This window comes from Poecilia reticulata, linkage group LG17, assembly GCF_000633615.1.
Source record: "Poecilia reticulata strain Guanapo linkage group LG17, Guppy_female_1.0+MT, whole genome shotgun sequence".
NCBI lineage: Eukaryota > Metazoa > Chordata > Actinopteri > Cyprinodontiformes > Poeciliidae > Poecilia > Poecilia reticulata.
The window spans coordinates 29,721,684-29,743,925 of NC_024347.1; the positions used below are offsets into that span (position 1 = coordinate 29,721,684).

General features: G+C 39.8%; 2 protein-coding genes and 1 non-coding gene across 4 annotated transcripts in view; 1 reads left to right on the forward strand and 2 right to left on the reverse strand.

Annotated features, from left to right (window-relative positions):
* Positions 1 to 2,762: 2,762 nt before the first annotated feature.
* Positions 2,763 to 5,480, reverse strand: LOC103479971 (E3 ubiquitin/ISG15 ligase TRIM25-like). The gene has a single exon (XM_008434688.2). The coding sequence runs from the start codon at positions 5,022 to 5,024 to the stop codon at positions 3,363 to 3,365; it is 1,662 nt and encodes a 553-aa protein (XP_008432910.1). The 5' UTR covers positions 5,025 to 5,480; the 3' UTR covers positions 2,763 to 3,362.
* A 3,770-nt stretch (positions 5,481 to 9,250) lies between these two features.
* Positions 9,251 to 22,242, reverse strand: part of LOC103479970 (double-stranded RNA-specific editase 1-like) — a 22,092-nt gene continuing 9,100 nt past the window's right edge. Inside the window, exons 2-10 of one of the 2 annotated variants that reach the window (XM_008434687.1) lie at positions 21,234 to 21,320; positions 20,255 to 21,114; positions 16,833 to 16,950; positions 15,055 to 15,223; positions 13,745 to 13,902; positions 13,312 to 13,471; positions 13,051 to 13,232; positions 11,915 to 12,096; positions 9,251 to 9,754 (exon numbers count right to left, since the gene is read on the reverse strand). In XM_008434687.1, coding sequence (XP_008432909.1) covers positions 9,590 to 9,754; positions 11,915 to 12,096; positions 13,051 to 13,232; positions 13,312 to 13,471; positions 13,745 to 13,902; positions 15,055 to 15,223; positions 16,833 to 16,950; positions 20,255 to 21,114; positions 21,234 to 21,320 — 2,081 coding nt within the window. In that variant the 3' untranslated portion in view covers positions 9,251 to 9,589. Of the gene's footprint in view, positions 9,755 to 11,914; positions 12,097 to 12,918; positions 13,233 to 13,311; positions 13,472 to 13,744; positions 13,903 to 15,054; positions 15,224 to 16,832; positions 16,951 to 20,254; positions 21,115 to 21,233; positions 21,321 to 22,242 lie in introns of those variants that run through there. The other variant, XR_536024.1, reaches the window with a different exon arrangement.
* On the forward strand, positions 22,005 to 22,086 carry trnas-cga (transfer RNA serine (anticodon CGA)). Its single transcript has one exon. It is a non-coding gene; the product is annotated as a tRNA-Ser (tRNA).

Sequence of the window (22,242 nt, forward strand, 5' to 3'; positions counted from 1 at the left end):
AAAAAAGTTGATTAAACAACAGCAGCTGATCCAGAATGCTGCTGCTTGGATTCTCACTAAAGCCAGGATTATAGAGCACATCACACTCGTTCTAAAGTCCTTTTACTGGATCCATGCAGCTCAGAGAATATAATTTAAAATACTGTTGTTGGTTTATAAATCACTGAACAGCTTAGCACCAAAATACATTAAAGATCTGCTGTTGTTCCATCAACCTTCCAGATCACTTCTGGTTCTGATCTGCTCTGCATCCCAAACCAGATCCAGTTCATTTGGAATAACAAGAATCTACCTCAGAGATCTAGCATTGATTTTGGTTCGTCAGTGATCAGCCAGTTTCACTGAAAGCTCAGAGCTTCATACCGATTCTGTTCAGCTTCATGTGGGGATTCCTGCAGATATGTAACAGACTGGGTTGCTCCTGGTTACAAATCTGTGTGTCAGTCTGAACTTCCTCTTTGCTGCAGACATGTTGCTCTGGCTGGTCTGTAGGAACAAAGAGACAGATTTCTTTTTAAGTAAAGATCTGGATAGTTAAGACTGTTTGGCAAAACATTCATGGAGCAAAACTTGAGATGTAGATTTCAGCACCATCCACTGATCAATGTCTGGACCTATGGAGTCTCCCATGCACTGGGAGACTCCAGTGCATGGAGTCTCCCAGTGCATGGGTAACCTGCTTCACTGGTTACCATAGTAACATCTATAGTGTTTACAGTACTTTATACGCTCTGGTTAAAGCTTTTAAGTTGCGACAGACTGGCGTCTTGTCCAGGGTGTACCCCGCCTTTCACCCAGAATGTTAGCTGAAGATAATCACCAGCAACCCTCCCGACCCCACTAGGGACAAGGGTGAATAGAAAATGGATGGATAAAGCTTATAAGACTTGGATTACTCAACGATGACCTGGATTGTTTAAGAGTGAAAACTGTAAGCAAAGAAAAAGAAAACACTTGTGATTTACAATAAATTTCCTAAAAAGATAGAATACTGCCTTTTTTTCTTTTATCTCTCTTTACAAGCGTAAAAAAAATTCTTATTTAATTCTCCCTGCAAGCTAATGACTTGATGCAATCTGCTGGGTTTCCATAGAGAGAAACTTTTTAATCTGTTTTGAATAATTAACTGAGACTATTTGATAACTAGGATTAATTGCAATGTTGGTATGATTGAAGTGAAATTATTTTTTAGTAAAACCTGAATACAAACTTTGGCATCTGCTAAAGCTAGCATCTGAACGGTGCTAACCACAGCTACCATGGTAACGGGGGAAAAACAACAACCAAGAGCTTGATTTTATTTGATTATTAGTTTCTCTTTGATATTCGGAGCCTGAACTAACCGGCTTCCTTTACTTCTTACCGATTCTGGTGAGTTTTATCTGAGGTTTCCAGCAATTTTCCAGCAGTTTGATGTCTTCCTCATAGCGGACGATGGTTTTTTCAACCTCTGTGAAGATTTCTTCAGCAGCAGCAGTTAGTCGCTCTTTGATAAACTCTCTCAGATGCTGAACTGAAGACATGGTTAATTAAATATTCAGCTCAGATACAGCACAAACACTTTCCAAACGAGTCCACACAAGTTGCTGCTGAAGCCTTTTTGTTTTACTTCCGCCGGAGTGAGACAAAGCAGCTGATTGATCCATTTACTGCCCCCTGCTGGACTGGAGTGGAACCGCAGCGTGGCAAAAAAAAAAAAATGCATTCATTAATGAAGCAGATATTGACCATGAATAGTTTCTACAGTAAGTTATTTCCTGCTGTTTCAGTGCTTGTTTCTGAGTCTTACTATCTTAATAGGCGTTACATTCTAATAATACCTGTGGGGACGTGAGTCAGCGTTTATTTCCACCTTTAATTCTTCAAGGACATCTGTCACTTGTTTTTAACTAATGAGTCTATAACTGTACTAGATTTACATCTTTAAAGCTACATTAAAATATTAATTATATTATAATTTGTATTATTTGAATATTGTCTCTACTGGTTGTGAATTAGATGCAGCACAACAGGACCATCTGTCAGTTATGATTGAAAAGCAATTTTTCCAGCACTGTTATGTCTAAATTCAGCACCAAACTGAATGAGTTTGTTGAAAATGATTGTTGAAACTTTTATAACTTAGAAATAACTATTCACTTGGACAAATCTTAGAATAGACACAGAAAGGCAAATTTTAATTTACATTGTTTTATTTTGGTAGAAATTATAATGTCACTTTGTAATGAGTCAAAAATAATTTCTGGATGTGTATTTAGACCTCTTCTTTTCTCTATACGTAAAACTGCAAATGTTCTCCCTCTGAAAAATGATTTTACCAATAATTTGGTATATAGACAATTAATTCAAAATTGTCAGATTTAATTTTACAATTTAAAACATTATGCTGTATTATGGCAAATCCTGTTACTGTATTTTTACAATGAAGCTTTGTCAACCACAGTTATTGATAATTTCTTATAAGTTTCTTTACAGTGCCTATCAGCTCTGCTGCAGCTATTTTATTACTCTTTATATCTTTGTTTTATGTTTGATTTTGTCTCTATATATTTTTAGATATTTGATATAAATCCTACTAACTGGTTCATAACAATTGCTGATGTTGGACCATTTTTTTCTATTTCCTGGCAAAACTGACTTGATGTTTTTTTATGCCAAGGACAGATGGCCGAAGATTTCATTCTCAATCCAAATAAAAAAAACTTTTAAATCTGACTTTATATTTATATATACACAAAGCACAACCACAGAAATAATTAATTTGGAATTTTATTTACAGTGATTAAAACATAGATTTCTTCCATATAACGAATACTAATAAATCAATATTAAACAACCCTAGATTCAATGCCATATAAAACCACAATCTTCCTGTAGGGGGCAGCATCCCATCACTAACAGAGCTAACCAGTGAAGAAATATGACAGCTTTCCCCCCCTGAAGTTTCTCCTTTTAAAAATCAACAAGATATTAAATCAGCTTAGATCCCCAGAGACTATATCTGTTGCCTCATGTCTGTCAAGACTCAACAAAATGTATCAAAACAAAATCTTAATCAAAAAACATTTTTCACTTTTTCAACCAGAGGAATAATTTTCCATTTTATAACTGAGTTCAGAGTCTTTGCCACTAAAAGCAACAAGGAATAAAAGATAGCAAATAGTCTTGTGTTAATCAGCTGTTTAAGAGATGTATGTAGAAAAAAAAACAAATTCAACAGAACCAAGACATCAGGTTTGAAGACCCACAAGTCATGACAATCTCTGACTATTAATGTCTGATTAGTTTAGACACAAAACAAAAACAATAAAAAAAATCTGTTAAGAGAATTAAAAAATCTCACAGAATTTTGTGGATTCTGTCTATTTGGGTTCACAGAGCTCTGCTTGACATCCAAAACCAATCCAAAGCCCAGCATGTAGCGGCTCAGTGAATGTGGTCTGGACTCTGTGGATCAGCGTCATGGTGTCCGAGACGCTGTAGAAGGACAGAAGACCTGCTCTGTGATCGAGGAACACTCCGACTCTGGAGGTACGAGGACCTGAGATGGATTTCCAGTTGTCGTTGTGACCAAATTTAAAATGTTGTGAGTGACAATCTAATGCCCATGATTTGTCATTAGCTCCAAATAAAGTTTTGTTACTTCCTCCTGCTCTGATCATACTGTTGTACGCGACTGCTACATAAATTCTCCCTTTCCTCGCCACTTCCCAGTAACAACATCCAGTCAGACTTTCTCTACTCAGGACCTGACGCCAATGAGTGAATCTTTCTGGGTGACTAGAAAGAAACTGAGGTTCACCCATCCTTCTCACCTTTCTGTCCCCTTTTGATAGTGCCAGCCATGAATTTACAGTGTTTGGATCCAGTGTGAGGTCACATGAATGTCTTAAGAATCCAGCTCTGCTTTTTGGTTCTTGTTCTGACAGTGAAACATCCACCTCAGCAAGACTCAGCGAGCTTCCTCTCCATGGGTCTCTCAGAATGTCCTGTAGTTCAACTTGGAGCTCTGACACAGATGCGATGACGTCCTCAAAGTATCTCAGAGGATGAATGTTGATGCTGGATGAGTGTGTCGACTCACTGAATACTGACACTGAGCTGTAACCGCGGAGAAACCGATTGTGATCCTCTATCTTTGAGAGCTGCTTCAGCTCTGCGTCTTTCCTCTTCAGCTCACTGATCTCCTGCTCCAGCTTCTCCTGAACATCTTTGACTCGACTCACTTCAGTTTCCTGCTGGRATCTGATCTGCTGCTTCACATCAGAGCTTCTTTTCTGGAGGAGACGGATCAGCTCAGTGAAGATCTTCTCACTGTCCTCCACTGYTTTATCAGCAGAGTGATTGATGGCCTCCACCTCCTGTTGAAGCAGCTTCACATCATCCTCTCTGTCCTGGATTCTCTGCTGGATGTTTCCTCGTCTCTTCTTCAGCTCTTTCTGCCTCTCAGTCCATTCTACTGAAGCTGACACTGTGTCATGACCTTTATGTTCATCCATTAAACAGAAGCTGCAGATACACTTCTGGTCAGTGCGACAGAACATCTTCATCACATGATCATGCTTAGAGCAAATGTTCTTCTTGAGGTTCTTGGTGGGCTCCACTAGGTGGTGTTGCTTAAATGTAGCTGAATCATAATGAGGCTGAAGGTGTTTCTCACAGTAAGAGGCCAGACAGACTAAACAGGACTTGATGGCTTTCAGTTTTCTTCCAGTGCAGAAATCACAGGCCACATCTTCAGGTCCAGCATAGCAGAGATCAGCAGAAGCAGCTTTGAGTCCAGTCTTCTTCAGGTCATCCACTACAGTTGCAAACACAATGTTTTTCTTCAAAGCAGGCCTTGGAGTGAATGTCTCCCTACACTGAGGACAGCTATATACGCTCTTCAGATCCTCCACATTCCAGTGTCTTTTAATACAGTTCATACAGTAGCTGTGTCCACAGGGAATCGTCACCGGATCCTTCAGTAGATCCAGACAGATCGAACAGGAGAAAGTTTCTCGGTCCAGCTGATTTTGCTCCATTTCTGCTCTCAGTCACAGTGACTGTGTGAGTTTGACTTCCAGAAAATGTGCTCTGAGCATTTATTCCTTCAGAAGAATGTAGGCTCACAAGCCTTACACTAATTTGCATAATGGTAACACCCACCTTCAACCATCAAGTCTACAGGAAGAATGTGGATAGACTGGAGCTACTGTGAGGAGGCGGTTAAAGAGAGACACAATGATGTTTGTTTTTACCAGACACACTGACAGTCATGCCCGTTTTTGAAGCATGATCCTTTAATATGCAAACCCACAGACTGCATTAAATAAAGAGCATAATATAATTTGATATTTAAAAGATATGATTGACCCTACATTCTGACCCCTGTTTTGGTTGTCCATTCTTTCTCCTCCAGAAAAATTTGTCATTGTTAATGATTTCATCACTATGCATGATATCAATAACAGAGACATAGTTTGACATCTTTGATTTCATTTCAGGGGCTGCACAGTGGCGCAGTTGGTAGAGCTGTTGCCTTGCAGCAAGAAGGTTCTGGGTTCGATTCCCGGCCTGGGGTCTTTCTGCATGGAGTTTACATGTTCTCCCTGTGCATGCGTGGGTTTTCTCCGGGTACTCCGGTTTCCTCCCACAGTCCAAAAACATGACTGTCAGGTTAATTGGCTCCAAATTAACCTGACAGTCAGGTTAATTTGGCTCCTCTCCAAATTGCCCCTAGGTGTGAGTGTGTGTGTGCATGGTTGTGTGTCTTGTGTGTCTCTGTGTTGCCCTGTGACAGACTGGCAACCTGTCCAGGGTGACCCCGCCTCTCGCCCGAAACGTTGGCTGGAGAGGGGCACCAGCACCCCTCCCGACCCCACTGAGGGAAAAAGGGTGCAAGAGAATGGATGGATGGATTTCATTTCAGTTTCTGTGCTCACCACAGTACTGAGACGATCTGTGTCAAAGTGTTTAATGAGATCCACATAAATACAAACTGTGAAAGGACCACAGTCATGGTATTGTTGAACCTCAGTACAGCAAATGAAATATGTCCGTGGCATATAATTAAAGTGACTGCAGAGTTGAGTTGTACGGTACTTGACAGGTTTAAGTCTTACCTAAAGGATAGGAATTCTTCATGTTAGCAAGTAGCTTTTTATCAGAGTGGAAAGATAAGACATGTAGACCTAGGCCAGGACTGGAGGCGCTGAACTCCAGGTTTCAAAAGAAGACCGGGGACGTCTGGGTCCATTTTCTGCCAAGATAATATTTTGGGATTTCATTGAAAATGACAAATAAACTATGTTGAACAAACTGATTGACTGACTGATGTTATGGATTCTGTGTTTTCTTCTATTTCTTTTATCTACTGACATACACACTGCTGCTGCTTACATATCCACACCGCGTAAGACTGGCAACAGTCACACATAAACAAAGTGAAACTGATTAAACTACCCTTTAGGGAGGGTACAGAATGAGGAGAAGAATAAAAGCTAAACTCGCTTTACAATCTTTGCTTCACTTGGTGTCAGACCGAAGGTGAGCTGAGTGACGTTCAGCGTTGGATGGTGAATGTCCCTCTGTATCTGTTCCATTTGTATGACTTGCATGACTTGTAACATTTGATCATTTTTCGGCATTCAAAGTTTGTTTTATACCAAATCTAATTATTTCTTAAGGTAATTACACTGAGGGGTTTTGGTCAGGTCCCGAAACTGGTAAACGGACCTGGGTGGTGCACAGAGGGGAAAATTAACAAACTATATCATTGACCTAAACTGCACCGTATCAAATCTTAAGTAAAAGACAACATGCTATCTGTTGTATCAGAGAACATGGACACATTCTGTTATAAAAGTGCACAATAATTTTATCATTAGTATCTTTTTAAATATGAAACATTAGCCTAGTGGCAACTACAACATTGGTCTGAAATCCAAACTTACTCATGCACCTATATGTATAGTACAGCTTAGGTTACACAAAGTGGCGAGCCAGCCAGGAGGATTCACTACACTAAAAATTTTCTGTGAATTCTTCACACACATAAACCATAACTGTTGAAATGATATATAGTAAAATCACAGTCGAGTATGAACATGTATTTTCAAAGACCAAGGATTGCATTGAAAGATTCCGTCAGTGACACATTGACAAAATAAACACTTTACAATGAGAAAAACAAAACATTACTTCAAAGAAGTAATGTCTTATCAATTTTTGACCGATTAACCCATTCAGTCTTGATTCTTAATCTATTTATCAGTTCCCACATTGATAATTTAATAATATGGAGTAGCAAAATGGCGAATCGGGAGCATGTTTAAGAGTCACAAAATGGACTCATAAACTTACCAAAAAATAGTTTAGCGTTTTGCTTTTTAATGAATCTCCTGTAAGTACAGAACACCATAAGTAACTATAATAGCTGTTTATGAATGTCATTCACCTGCTGTGGTGGACTATGCCATTGATAAAAAGCTATCTTTTGGAATGTGGGAGCCTTAAAATATCTAGCATCTAGACCAGTGGTTCTTAACCTGGGTTCAATTGAACCCCAGGGGTTCGATGAGTCGGACTCAGGGGTTCGGCGGAGCCTCTGCCGCGGAGGTAAAGACACACTTGTGTAAAGTTGTGACGACGCGCCCCGCTTTGCCATCACTTGCTGCAGAGGATCACGTTACATTGCTTAGCCAATCAGAGGATCACGTTACATTGCTTAGCCAATCAGTGCTGCGGAGGAGCCCTGATTGAAGGAGTTCAACTCTCAGCATGGATTTGAACTTGTGTCTTTATTTACTTCAGCAAAGCTCACAGTTTTTACCAAATTCTGTAGCTTTCGGTGAACTTCTAAATCTGCTCCTTAGTCGCATCTTTTCGGGGTTGCTACTGCCTCTAGTGGCGTGGGGATGGTAACACAATTGATATAATTACATTACTAAATCAGAATACCGCATTATTATTTATTATTAATTATTAATTTTTTATTCTCTTAAGAATGTAGAACTAATTAAATAATCTAAACAAGACCGTAAAGTGGTTCCAGTTTCTCTCAAAGGCCAACCTGTTGAAACTGTGGCAAATTTTAAATACCTTGGGTCGTTCCTGGACAGTCAGCTCAACTTTGCTGAAAACACTRACTATATTTTGAAGAACTGTTCTCAGAGACTCTACCTTTTAAGAAGACTTAGAGATCTTGGGGTGAACCAACTAGACTCTAGTTGGGTCACCCCTATGTCTTGAATTTGGGGGAAAAAAATCATATTCTATTTATCACTACAGAAGGGTTCAGTGAATGCACATATGAAACTGGTGGGTTCGGTACCTCAAAAAAGGTTAAGAACCACTGATCTAGAGCTACCTGTATCTTAGCTTGAATAAATGTGAGGATTTAGGTTTCCGTGTTGTTTTTTGGTTTCTTTAGTCCCCGTGTCTGTGTGTCTTGTCCTTGATTGTTCCCAGCTGTGTTTTGTGTTCCCTGATTACTCTCTGTGTATTTAAACTCACCTGTGCCCCCTGCTCCCTGTCGGATCCTTGTTGTGTGTCTACTGTCGTATCATTGTTCATCGCTGACTTGTTCAAGTGCTACCAGTGCCTGAGTTCCTAGCCTCACTGCTCACCTGTGCTGCCTGGATTTCTGTTCACTCTTTGTTTTCATCATTAAAACTATCACTTTTCATCACAACCTGTGTTCAACCATGTCCCTTCTCACCACAAAGCGCATGTCACATAATTAAAAATGACCATTCATGGGTATCATGAAGCCTATCAATACAGCAATCAATACTGTTGTATTGATAGCCTATGCATAGACTATCAATACAACAGAGTATCGATAATCTATGCTATCAATACACTGTCGGTGATCAAATTGGTATCAGCGGTGCTGCCTGGCAGGTGGCCAGACTCAGTGAAGCTGCGTTTCTCAGTTCTGGACCAACCAATCAGCTGTTATGTTTCTCTCTCAGTGTGGTTTCAACAGCAGCCTCGGAGAACCTGTAGTTATAAGGTTCCTTCTGCAGAATTCTGAGCAAACCATGATCAAAGTATATTCCTTTGATCGATCAGTACTATATAATTGTCTGCATAGTTTTAATATCCAAAGGTCCTGCAGTTCCAGAAACAACCTTCCTCCACCAGCGAAGAAAGAGGTTTGCACACGGTCTCTCCTATGTTGCCCTCCTGGGTGGCACACAGACAAACAGCTGAGGGTTCAGATTCAGTTAAAGACTGAGGGACTTTAAGGATCAAAATAAAAATATAAACACTTAAAATAACATTTAATGGACTGATGGACACGACCTAAGACTTTTCACACAGGAGAAGATGTATAATACCATGACTCATCATTTTCATCAAGACAACAGATCAGGAGTGTCTTCCAGAGACATTGTTCAGTTTGTTAAAACAAAGTTGGAAAACTTAATCCTCACTAAAGTAACATCCACTGAAGGCAAGTCAATCTTTTTCCTTTGATTTAATCTATTTTCTAACTCTTTGCAGATTATAACACAGTACTTGTTTGTGTGTCCATGTCAGGCTTCTCAGAACCTGAGCAAGATTTGTATTTTTTCAACATGGTGAGACTTTGCTGCACAAATTACACATTAACACTAACATAACCAACTTTCTGAGGTTTCCTGGGCCACAAACCAAGACCTGCATCCTGCAGAGCGTTGCTAAACTGCTGCATTGCCCTCTGGTAGCGCCTAGCAGCCATCTTGGATGTGGGATAAGTCATTGTGGCGGCTCCAGGAGTGTTTAGCTGTAAAAGAAGAAGAAGAAAGTAGCTTACTGAGGACTGTTAATATTACTGATTAAGTGAGAAGTTCACTGTCCTTATAAATTTGAAGAGAGACATGTCCTTGAATGTTGACAGTGGTAGCATTAGAACTTCTTTGGGTTTGAAGATGGCAAATTCTGCTGTTCATCTGATCAACCCAAAAGGTAAGGAAAGGATTTCAAGACAAATTATATTTTGTATTTTGTAACGATGGCTTCCTAGGCCATCATTAAATGATGGCCCATCATTTAGGCTTTTTAGACCATGAAAGCCATCGTTTTAACATTTTAAGCCATTTCCAGGTAGCTACATTTAGCTCATCCCACCCCAAATGACCAAAAGATGCTCTGAAACTTTACATTGATGGTTATTGAACCCTAGTTGCTAAAAGCTAGCTTCCAAAGTCACCAAAAACATCATTCAAAAATCTTTTGAAGTTAGCCTCACCCTCAAACATATCAACCTTCAAACAGAAAAGGGGGAAACAGCCATAGAGCTGTACATGTCCCAGGTCAGCCACTATTGAAGTTGAAGTAGGTAAGAGGCTTTAACCTGGCTCTTGAATTGGAAGAGGCGGCTTATATCTTCTCGAAGAAATAAAGTATAGATGGCCTTTCGTGAGCTTCTCTGTGTCTGTGTATTTGTCTGTACTTGTCTTCTGCAGATCTCACAGACAAGTATTTGAACCTACGTAGACAATTTTACTGAGCTGAACAACAACAATCAAAAAGAGCTGCTTAGGGGCAATAATGTGGTGGATCATACTTTATTCTTTCATGTAATTTATCTGACTGGAAAAGCAAGAGCTCTCTCACTTTAATCCTTCAAAAAGAGCTTAGTTGTTACTTTTCTTCTTCTGTTCTGTTATTATTCTTTGAGCACCTTCTGATTGAGGGTTTTATTGTAACTTCCAGTGCTCTTGACTCAACCGACACCAATTTCAGCAGAGAGAATGTTATTCCAGTTTAAACCAGAGGTAAATGAATCCTCAAGGAGTCCTGGAATTACATCCTTCACTGATTGCCAAAGCGGCAAAATGCCTGAAGGCATCACTGCCAGGAACAAACAAACCTGTTCATAAATTACCTACTGATGCATAAAATGTTGAGAGATCTTGTGCAACGCACCCATAACTTCCAGAGAAAACAGCTGTTTTCCCGGCAGTAACAGGCTGTCAGGAGTTTAACTTCTTCTTTTATGCAACTCAAGACAAGTTTCTTTGTAAAGCACATTTCAGCAACATGGCAGATTACGTGATGGAAAAAATGTTACATTAAACTCTGCTTCTCCATGCCCAAAATGCTGCTGAATTTCTCCACAGAAACAATAACGAACCTTTCTATTTCTTACTTTTCTACTAAAAATCGTCAGCTGAGGGGCAGGGTTGGTTAAACACTAATTTCCTCCATGAAAAGCAGGACTTGTTACTGAAAATAATGACTTTCAATTCTTACTTTTCCACATGTTTATGAAAATATATGAAGTTTTAAGAAGTAAGAGGCAACATTTTAATGATTCAGTAGTTTATGCTGATTGTTTGAGTTTAGAGAACTCTGAATTTAACCCAACCAGATGTTGTCCGTAACTGTAACTCTGTGATTCAGGTGACTCTGAAGGTTGAGATAATGTTGTGACCAAATTTAAAACTGTTTTAGTGACAATCTAAAGCCCAGTTTTTGTCATTGTGACCAAATTTTGGAACAACCCGACTTCTGGCTTTGCTGACACTGTTGTTCGTGACAGTGTGACTCACTCAGGATGTCGTGTATTTTCTCTCGTTTACCTCTGACACAGTAACTGCTGTCTGTCACTGTCAATGTGGGACTTTTTACTAATCAACAAACCGATCTCTTTCCAACGAATCACAAAGAATGTAACCTGTCAGGTCCTGTAGTCACGAAATGCTTTTCTACTCTCACATTTTATTTGACAATCTGAACAAGGAAACGCATTCAAAGACTGGATTCGCCACGTTAGAAAGAACTAAGACAGAAACTTGAAACTTTATAAAAAATTTTTATTCTCAGACTGAAGAGTTCATAATTATCAAGTAATTCGCTATTTGTTTTATTTAGTCTAATCTTTGTCTTGAGCATCAGATAAATGTTCGTTCAGTGAAACTGCAGTAGTTTCTGTTATCACCTTGTTTTCCAGCCTCAGCCAGCAGTTGAACAGGAAGCGTCTGCATATTCGTGATGCACTCCCTGAATCTTTGCTCCTCCCTGTAGAGATGTTGATCTCCTCCAGAGTTTGTTCACCGAAACTCCAGTTCACGCAAACATCGCCTGCTCTTCCAGCTGGACAAACCTCTCTGCTGCTCAAACCTTCAAGACAGAATAAAATATATTATGTCACCGTGCTTTTGAAACTTTAAGAAATCAGTGGAAATAGTCACACACATTACATAATGTAACATTTTTTATCCATCCATCCATTTTCTATACACCCTTGTCCCTTAGTGGGGTCAGGAGGTGCTGGTGCAGCTAGTGTTCCAGGTGGGAGGCAGGGTCACCCTGGACAGGTCACCAGTCTGTCGCAGGGCAACACAGAGACACACAACCATGCACACACACACACTCCCACCTAGGTGGAATTTAGACAGGCCAATTAACCTGACAGTCATGTTTTTGGACTGTGGGAGGAAACCGGAGTACCCAGAGAAAACCCACCATGCACAGGGAGAACATGCAAACTCCATGCGGAAAGACCGGGGCCGGGAATTGAACCCAGAACCTTCTTGCTGCAAGGCAACAGCTTTACCAACTGTGCCACTGTGCAGCCATTTATGAGAAACCTATATGGCTCATAAGATGGGTCACTGAAGATGATTTTTTTAAAAAGAGATGCATAATTTTTTTTTTGCATTCCACAAGATTCTTCTTTCATTAGATCTTAGGTCTAAGAAAATATTGCTCCTTTGGATGCGAAAATTTTAAATGATGACTTTCTATCTAATAAATGTGATGTTAAATCTCATCATTATGAATGTAAATTTCATATTTACGACTTTATGACTTTCCATCTCTGAAAGTTGAATTTATGACTTCTTGTTGAGCTTTTATTTTTTAATTCATGGCAGATATAGTCTTCCATATTTAACTTCACACTGAAACACAAAAGTTTTGGCTTCATATACTTGCTTTTACATTTGTGTCTGTCTTGTAATATTACAGTGTCGTTGCAGATCCATTGCTGAAACTTGTCATGGTTCCAGAACGTGCCGTGTTTAAGGAGTTTGGCGTGTTGTAAAAATGACATCTGGTTTCAGGTGAACCTACAGCCGAGGAGCAGCTGCTGTCGTCTGTAGAGGGACGGCAGGTGCTTGACCCGGGCCAGGCGGCGGGTCACGGCTCTGCCCAGGTGACCCGTGTGGCTCAGCCTGCCCACTGTCAGGCTGTGCAGGTAAATTGGCTCCACCAGGTGAGAAAGGAGCGCCCCCTGGAGGCCAACCACACTCCATCTATCAAAACAGTTTTTATTTCATTTTACTGGGCATTTGGGTGTAATAGAATATTAAAATACACAATGAATATAATTACTTTGCAATTTTGTCTGTGCAGGACATGCTGGCCATGGAGACATGTTGATCCAGCGACACTCCGGCCCATTTCTGATTGGTTCTGGTTGAGACGAGAGGCAGAGTTCCCTCACCACCATTCACCTTCATCCTGAGGTGACAGCGAAACCTCCTGCTGGGATCTGACAGAGAAGAAAACCAGTTCAGAGCAAAATATTCTCATCCACTGCTGACATAACTTTTCCTCTATGTTCTCCTCATTTAAAGGAAAACTGCAAAACAGCTGAAACACTGAGACTAGAAACCCATCAGTTTAGATTTGCTTTTGAACCATAACAAATGAAACCAACATGATGATGACTTAGTATTTCTGTGTTTTTATCATGTGAAGCACTTTGAACTATAAATAAACTTGACTAATTCCTTTTCTTAATGGGTTTTATGGGATTTCTCACATGCAGGTGTGGTTTCGTACGGGCAGTTGAGTCGAGCGTCTCCACACGGCGACAAGCTGACGTACATGTGGAATCGGATTCCCTCCTGCAGTCGAAAACGGTGAGTCGAGTCTTTATCTGGAACGAATATCGACGGGTCCTGCCCAACTGTTCGCTCACTTTGGGGACAGAAACATTTTTTATTCTTTTATGTTTTACAACCTAAAACAAACTTTAAGCCGTGAAGGATTAGACCTGTTTAGAGCTGCTGGAACATATATGATGTGTGTTGATGATTTTTATGATGCATTCAACAAAATGTTATGTTTGTTTCTCAAATTGATGATTGTGTGATGTTTTTATTTCTGTTTTTATGATGTAAAGCACTTTGAACTGTCTTATTGCTGGAAAGTAATACACAAATAAACTGAACTGATTTAGGTAAGATAATTTTATTTATATATAAAATGGTGCAGTTGGTAGAGCTGTTGCCTTGCAGCAGGAAGGCTCTGGGTTCGATTCCCGGCCCCGGTCTTTCTGCATGGAGTTTGCATGTTCTCCCTGTGCATGGTGGGTTTTCTCCGGGTACTCCGGTTTCCTCCCACAGTCCACAAACATGACTGTCAGATTAATTGGCCTCTCCAAATTGCCCCTATGTATGAGTGTGTGTGTGCATGGTTGTTTGTCCTATGTGTCTCTGTGTTGCCCTGCGACAGACTGGTGACCTGTGCAAGGTGACCCCGCCTCTCGCCCAGAATGTGAGCTGGAGAGGAACCAGCAACCCTCCCATCCCCACTGCGGGACAAAGGTGTAAGAAAATGGATGGATGGATGTTCACAAGGCATTTCAAAGTGCTTCACATGAACTAGAAGGAATACAAACAAAACAATAAACCACAGGAAAGAGCAAAAAAAGTTGGCATAAAACTAAATGTTGTTCCTCCATGTTTGATTCTATGAAGTAGATGGTGCTAAATGTTGATCTAAAGTATAAAAACTAAATGTTCCTGTTCTGGAAGTAGTTTCTGAAGTTTGTTCTAATTCCTGTTCTGGGTTGCTGAGTAAGTATAAGTACTCCATAATTTATAAGCTTCTCTGGAAAAACATATACGAGTTTCTCTGCATAATAACCTAAAGCATCATAGCATGTTGTGAAACTCCACAATTTCTAAAAGTAGTAAAATAAACTAGACAGACAGGGCAAGAAATGAATTCAAATAATACAGATTTGCAAAATCTTTATCATATTAACTTTTTTGATTCTCAAATCCAAATATTTGACCAACTCCATGTTTGATAAAGTTGAGCTGACAGGAAGAAAACTGATTTGACCAAAGCAGCAGCTCCAGCTGAGAGTAGAAGAACCGAACCAGCGCCCGTCTGCTGAGAACCTCAGCGTGGCAATCTCTGAGAGTCCATCCGTCTTCATTCAGTCTGTCCGAGTCCAAACACTTTGTCCCTGTGGCCAGAGACACAACCTGGGCTGATCCGAGGTCAAATCCTGAGAATAAAAGAGGAAAATGAGATAAATAATGACTGACTGGAGGTCAATATGCAGGTGATGGGCTGGGAGAGTGTTAAATTTCACGGGAAGATGAACTAAGACGTGACTATTCTGGGTGAAAAGCTGTCAGATGCTGCAAAACACATGACCGGTAGACGGGCAAAACTTTTTATAATGAACCAGTCAAAGTCCAGGCCTTACAAAATTAGATCTGTGGAAAAACTTGAAAACTGATGTTCACTGATGCTCTGCATCCAATCTGACTGACCGTAAGTTTAGGTTTCTTTCTGTGAAGCTGGTGCCGATATAAATACTCGTCATTTAAAGATTTGTATTAGCAAAAATATAATGGCAAAGAGCTCTATTTAGGGGAGAAGATAGAAAATATTATGTCTTCAGTTGTTTTGTAATGTTAATTGCAATCATTTTAAATACTTAATCAGTATTAAAATTTCATTTGGCAGATTTGAAGTGAGTCACAGTTGAAAGCCATAAATTGTAAGATGATAATGTCAGAAAAAGTCAACTGCTGAAGCAAATCAGAAATAATCAAAGGTTAGAGACAAAGAAAACCCAAAACTACGGAAGCGCATTGCTATCATGCAGGGGAAAAAAAACAATTCAAGCGCTATCACGTTATAACGTGATAGTATCTTGTATAAACGTGATACATATCACGTTATAACGTGATACATATCTTGTTAAAACGTGATACGTATCTTGTATAAACGTGATAATTTTACGTCCAGGAAGTGGCGATATTATGCTAGGCTATTACAGTGGCTAACAGGAATTGGTCAGGTTTCCCTTCATGTTTGGTCTACATGGTGGTGATTAATTTTATTTTATTTTTGAACATCATCAGAGTCTTGGCAACTAAACTACTATAAAGCACTATAAAGCACTGTGTTTTAACCACAGCGCTTTGCAGTGTGGTTAAAACCATTAACAGCTACTCTGAGCGGGATTCTACACAGAACGGGCTGCACAGAAGGAAACGTCAATTCGGTTCTCTAGCTGTGGCGGCGTTCCTGACTGTCTGGATCGAAGCTGAAGTTGGCTTCAGTTTGTAGCTTCTGATTCGGGAAATGGCTAAAGAGCGATTATAACGGAGGCTCAGATGTATTTGCTGAACATTTTCTGTTCAGATTTCTTTTTTTAACAGTACACTTGCTGAACAACCGCAACGGCTGTTCGTAACCAAGCAACCGAAATCAACAGAAGGCTAGAGAGTGGCAAAAGACAAAACTAGATCCTGTTAAGCATTCTTCGAAATAACAAGAAACGTATCACGTTATAACGTGATAGCGCTCGAAAATTTTTTTTTCTGCGTGATAGCAATGCGCTTCCGTACAAAACTGATCAAATCAGATAAAAAAAGCGCAACTGCAGATGAGTTTTTGGCACAACTGGTGACACCTAGAGGACAGAGCAAGCTACTGCAAAAGAAAAAAATCCAGATACTAAGAATCAAAGAGAAACATGGAAGCCAAGACAACCTGAAGCTAAAAGCTAGAGATGGATTTTTTAAAATGATTCCTTTTATTTAATGAGAGAGATTCCACCTCAGATCAGATTTCGGATTCCTGCGTTTGTTTTCACTCACCTCGGGTCATCACGATGCCGGCCAGCACCTTGTGACGGCCGTGAGAGGAAGAGGAGCAGCCGTCACTGAGCTGGGAGTATTTCTCTCTTACTAGGCCGTAGATTGATTCTGCAAAAAACTGCAGAAGAAGAAGTGTTACAGCTGAAAGAGGATCATGCACAACAAACAAGTTCTTGTCTTCTTGAGGTTAAATGTGTATTTCTTATAATCCGACCACTGGAATCACTGTAAACTGAGAAACTTATCAAACTTTATTTATTGCCTTTTGAGATGCCTGACTCATTTTGGAAACTTGGCTCCTGAATGAAAGATAATGAGAAATCTGAACATACCAGCAGTGTGATACTTACATCATTAACTGTATATTTTTAACAAAATACATAAGAGAAGCAATTTAGGCTGCCAATAAATCTGGGAAGGATTGAAAGGTAATTCCTAAAACATTTACCGTTCATCGTTTTGCTGAAGGAAAGTTAATTCATAAACTAAAACGTTTGTGCAAAAACACAAAAGTATTTAGTTTCTAGTGCAGATATCTTATTAGATTCTAAATAAGAGAAAATTAACAGGAGCTTGTTTTAAATCAGTAATTCCTTAATATTGATGAAAAAGTGCTAGATACACTGACAGATTTTATTACAGGACATTTTCACTATTATAAGTGCAACAATCTGCCAGTGAAACTAACACTTTTCATCATTACTAAGGAATCATTGACTATATCTCTCTGAAAAGCTTTGTTAGTGAGTTTCCCCTATTCCAAGTTTACTAAGCTCTTTGCAGAAGAAACTAAACTCAACATACTTGGTCAGATTTTGTGTTTTTGAAGATTGATTGTAAATAAAACAACAATTCTCAGAGATAAACAATTATCTGATGATCGTTTTGCCCTTCACACCGCCTTCCTGCTCCACATGCGCCTCCTTGGTCTGCTGCTGCTGCTCCATCCCTAATGCGCCGCAGTGATGGCCATTAATGCGTCACGCTGCCTGACGGAAACTGAAAAACAGTCTCAGGACGCTCTGCACAAAGCCTGCAGCTTTTTTAAGTTTTACTCATTTAGACCACTAAATTTAGACTGCTCTATCTCTGTCAGCCTTTAATGAGCTTTCTATATATGTTTGTTTTCAAATATTATATCTGCACAGATGCAGGATTTTTAAAATCAATGTTTAAGACTCACTTTTATGAACTGGCTTTACACATGTTACAGTTAATTGTTTGTTCCTGTTTTATTGCCTTTTTAAATTTTTTTTTAAATATTTGGTTGTGCTACTGTTATGTATTTTCCTTGTTTGCATTTATTTTGTGAAGCATTTTGTGCAGTTTGAGCCATATTGGACATTAGCAATATAAATAAATTAGACGGTGTGCAAAAGACTGACATTAACATGTTATGCAACATATAACTAGTTGCATTTACTCAATTACATTTACCTGAGTAACTTTTACCAGTATTTTTACTATGCTGTCCTTTTTACTTTTACTTAAGTAATTTTATTATAAAGTATCGCTACTTTTACGTGAGTAAAATTTATGGATTTTCCACCCATTGAATGAAAGTTTGTTTTTGTTAAAGTTTCATAAATTTGGAAAAATGTTACTTTGCCTGATTTTGTTATTTTTTGATACTTGATATATGAATTATTGTTAGTTATGTCCTTAAAACACCCAAATTTCCAATTAACTTCATATTTTGGTCCGTCTGATGATGTCATTTTAAAATACTGAATAACTGATAACTTGATCGGTTACTCAGAACTTGAGTAGACCTGTTACCAGATATTTCTTTACTCCTACTTGTGTAATTTCTTGAGAACAGTTTTTGGACCCACCTCTGCATCACGCCAGTTAGGAACATGAACGAATCTTCATGAATGTCGTCATGAAGTGTCATTCATGACTTTCAATGCAGCTTCGCATTAAATGCGTCCATTATCTTCCAAATGACACGTAGTGAAAACTGACTGTTTCATGTTTATGTCAGTTTTATGCACACTCCTTCAAATAAACACTTACCAATTTCACTTTGACCTTTGACATTGTTTTGCACATTTGAGCCACATCCCACATCAGCCTCTGGGAATCAACATGAGAACAGGGACATTTCAGCTCATAATGAAGCTGTTTAGATGCTGCAGAGGCGCAGACATGACACCGTCCACCACCCTCAGGGCCAAACTGATGCAAAACACCATACGATGAGGTGCATCGTACGCCAGTTTAGGACAGTTTAGCAAAGCGGAGAACGTTGAAGAGACGAGGGTCAAACTCGCATCATGGCATGAAGCTGATTCTGAGCTTCAAGGTGAGTAAAATGTGTCTGTAATGCTTTGATATACGGATTTACGCTGCAAAAACACAAAATCTGAATCCAGTATTTTTGTCTATTTCTAGTTCAAACATCTTACTAAACTTGACACAAGATAAAACTAACTTACATGTAACTTTTCATCAACATATAGGAGTTTTTTAAAAGTCAGTAATACCTTAATATTGATGAAAAAGTTCTAGTTCCATTGGCAGATTATTTAACTTATAACAAGATATTTTCTCCATGTTATAAGTGAAATAATCTTCCATGGAACTAGTAGATCTTCATTAATATTTAATAATTACTTACTTAAAACAAGCTCCCATATCTTCCTAAAAAGTTATTTGTAAGTTAGTTTTGTCTTATTTCAAGTGCACTAAGATGTTTGCACTAGAAACTAGACCATAAATACTTGGTAAGATTTTGTATTTTTGCAGTGTAGCAGGGTTTCATCCATCCATCTTCTTGCACCCTTTTTCCCTCAGTGGGGTCAGGAGGGTTGCTGGTGCCTCTCCAGCTAACGTTTCGGGTGAGAGGCGGGGTACACCCTGGACAGGTCGCCAGTCTGTCACAGGGCAACACAGAGACACACAGGACACACAACCATGCACACACACACTCACACCTAGGGGCAATTTGGAGATTAACCTGACAGTCATGTTTTTGGACTGTGGGAGGAAACCGGAGTACCCGGAGAAAACCCACCATGCACAGGGAGAACATGCAAACTCCATGCAGAAAGACCCCAGGCCGGGAATCGAACCCAGAACCTTCTTGCTGCAAGGCAACAGCTCTACCAACTGCACCACAGTGCTGCGTAGCATGGTTTCATCAAAATTTAATTTTCTTCATGTTTGTTTATAAAGTCTGAGAAATGTTTTCTGTCTTTTTAAATCATCCTGAGGTTTCTTCTACAACTTTCTAGTTGTAGTTTCTTGCTACTTTTAATTGTTTTTTAAGAAATAAATCTTTGTAACTTCCTACATGTTTTATCTGTCAGTATGAGCCAAACATACTCTGGCTCCTTCCTGGTGACAGATTAGATTTACTAACAAAGACTTTGCGTTTTAATAGCAAAATAAACTTAAATTCAGATGTGCCTGCCTACCTGAGGTAGCTGACATCTGGTCCTGCCTCCATGCAGGCTGATCAGTTTCCTCTCTGGTTCCAGGTTCATGCTGTAAAGAGCCTGTAGGGCTGCGGCCGCCGCCTGAATCTTGGCCTGATTCTTACTGCGAGCGCAACCTTCAAACACCTTCCCTTCCAGCCTGACCACCATGATGAAGTTCCTCAGTGGCGTACCGTGGACTCTCTCCACCTGACACAGGTATCTGAGTCCCGGTCGCAGCTCGTTGAGCATCGCCACCGGACTCAGGTGCCTTTTAGGACTTGCTGAGGAAATTAAGTCCAGGGTGAAATTATGAGTTTTTCTGTTCTCGTTGACGTTGGGAAACATTTCCGTCTTTGCCGTCTTGTTGTGCAGGAAATCACAGTTTTCAAGCAGCAACGGTTCAAACTCTGCTAGGAAAGAATCTGCGGTGAAATCAAAGTTCTCCTTGACGGTGTGAGTCTGAGAGAAGTCCGGGAACTGGATGAAGGACTGCAGAGCCAGCTCAGCTGCCCTCGACCTCGCCTGCTTTTTTGAGGCTCCCTGACCCTCAAAGTGGAAACCGTCGACCTCCACTCCCACAGAGAACACCGGGGCGTGCAGAGGTCCGCTTTTAGACACGACCTCATACCGCAAGCCGGGCCGCAACTGGTTGAGCTGCACCACTGCGTTCCTCTCAGACTCTGTCCAGGCTGATGTTTGTTTCTGGAAACACAAACGACCTTTTCCAAACAGAAACGGCGGATTTCTCTGCTCATGTTTGGAGGAAGCAGCACAAACAGCTGATGGCTGATATCTGCTGAAAAAGTCACTAATCCCAATCAGCTCTCGATTCTCTTTCACCTCTAAACTGGTCTCCCCTGTTGGGAAATAAACACACAGAGTATCAACGATATATTGTCCTGTAATCACTTTATATTTCTAAAACCTGTATCTGTGTAAAATGTGAATTTTCATCTGAGGAAAAGGAAAAACTCACTTGATTTTTCAGCAGCTTCGGCTGGATTTGCGGCAGTTTCACAGCGTTTTAAGGGTCTGTTGAGGGTTGATACCAAATCGCTCCACCCTGAATCAGAAAAACAAACACATGACAGTTTTTTAAAGTAAATTTGGATTTCCCCCAGTGAACTGGAGGCATTTTTTGGCTACACCAATAATAAATACATTATTTTAAGGCTTGTTGTGTATCTTTACATGTGGCTACATTAAGCATGAAGATACTGAACATCTAACTTTGAAAACTTTGCATAAATTAAATTGATTAGTTTTTGATTTTAGTCACAATCAACATTTCTGAATCAGAATATGTGAAAAATCTTCCCTCCTGTATCGTCATCCTAAATCTTATTTTTCTCATTTTGGAGCTGAGCTGGAAGGAAAAACCCTGCAAACACAACTTCCCTTATAAATCACTGAACCAGTGACCCCATTTGGTCCAGTTTAGATTTGTCTCCAGCCCAGACACAGTTTGACATTTCTGCTTGCTGTCGGAGATTATTCTCTGGAAAACGTTTGAGGATAATTGCTTGCTCTCATTTGGTGTGAAAGAGTGCAGGGTTGCTTTTCCTGTGTTGTCCATTCATTCAGCAACTTTTAGATGATCCACTGATCCAACCAGCATGAATCAAATGACTAATTACTTCCTCGGTTGGCAGTGAAGTTCTCCAGAGTTCTGTTACTGATCTGTGTTGGTGCAGAGATAGGGGTTATATTTTATATTTTACTCCTTGATTATATTGTTAAACATCCAGCTGTGATGGCCGAGAGGTTAAGGCGTTGGACTCGAAATCCAATGGGGTTTCCCCGCGCAGGTTCGAATCCTGCTCACAGCGATCTCAAACTAAAGGGTCCAACATCTCTGAGAGCCAGATGATGAGAGGGTTGTCTGACCAATCTGTGATGAAAAGCTGCAGGAAAACCCTGATTTATATCATGTTTGCCATTATTTTTTGGTAATACATTCATTTGTTGCTTCTTCATTACATAAG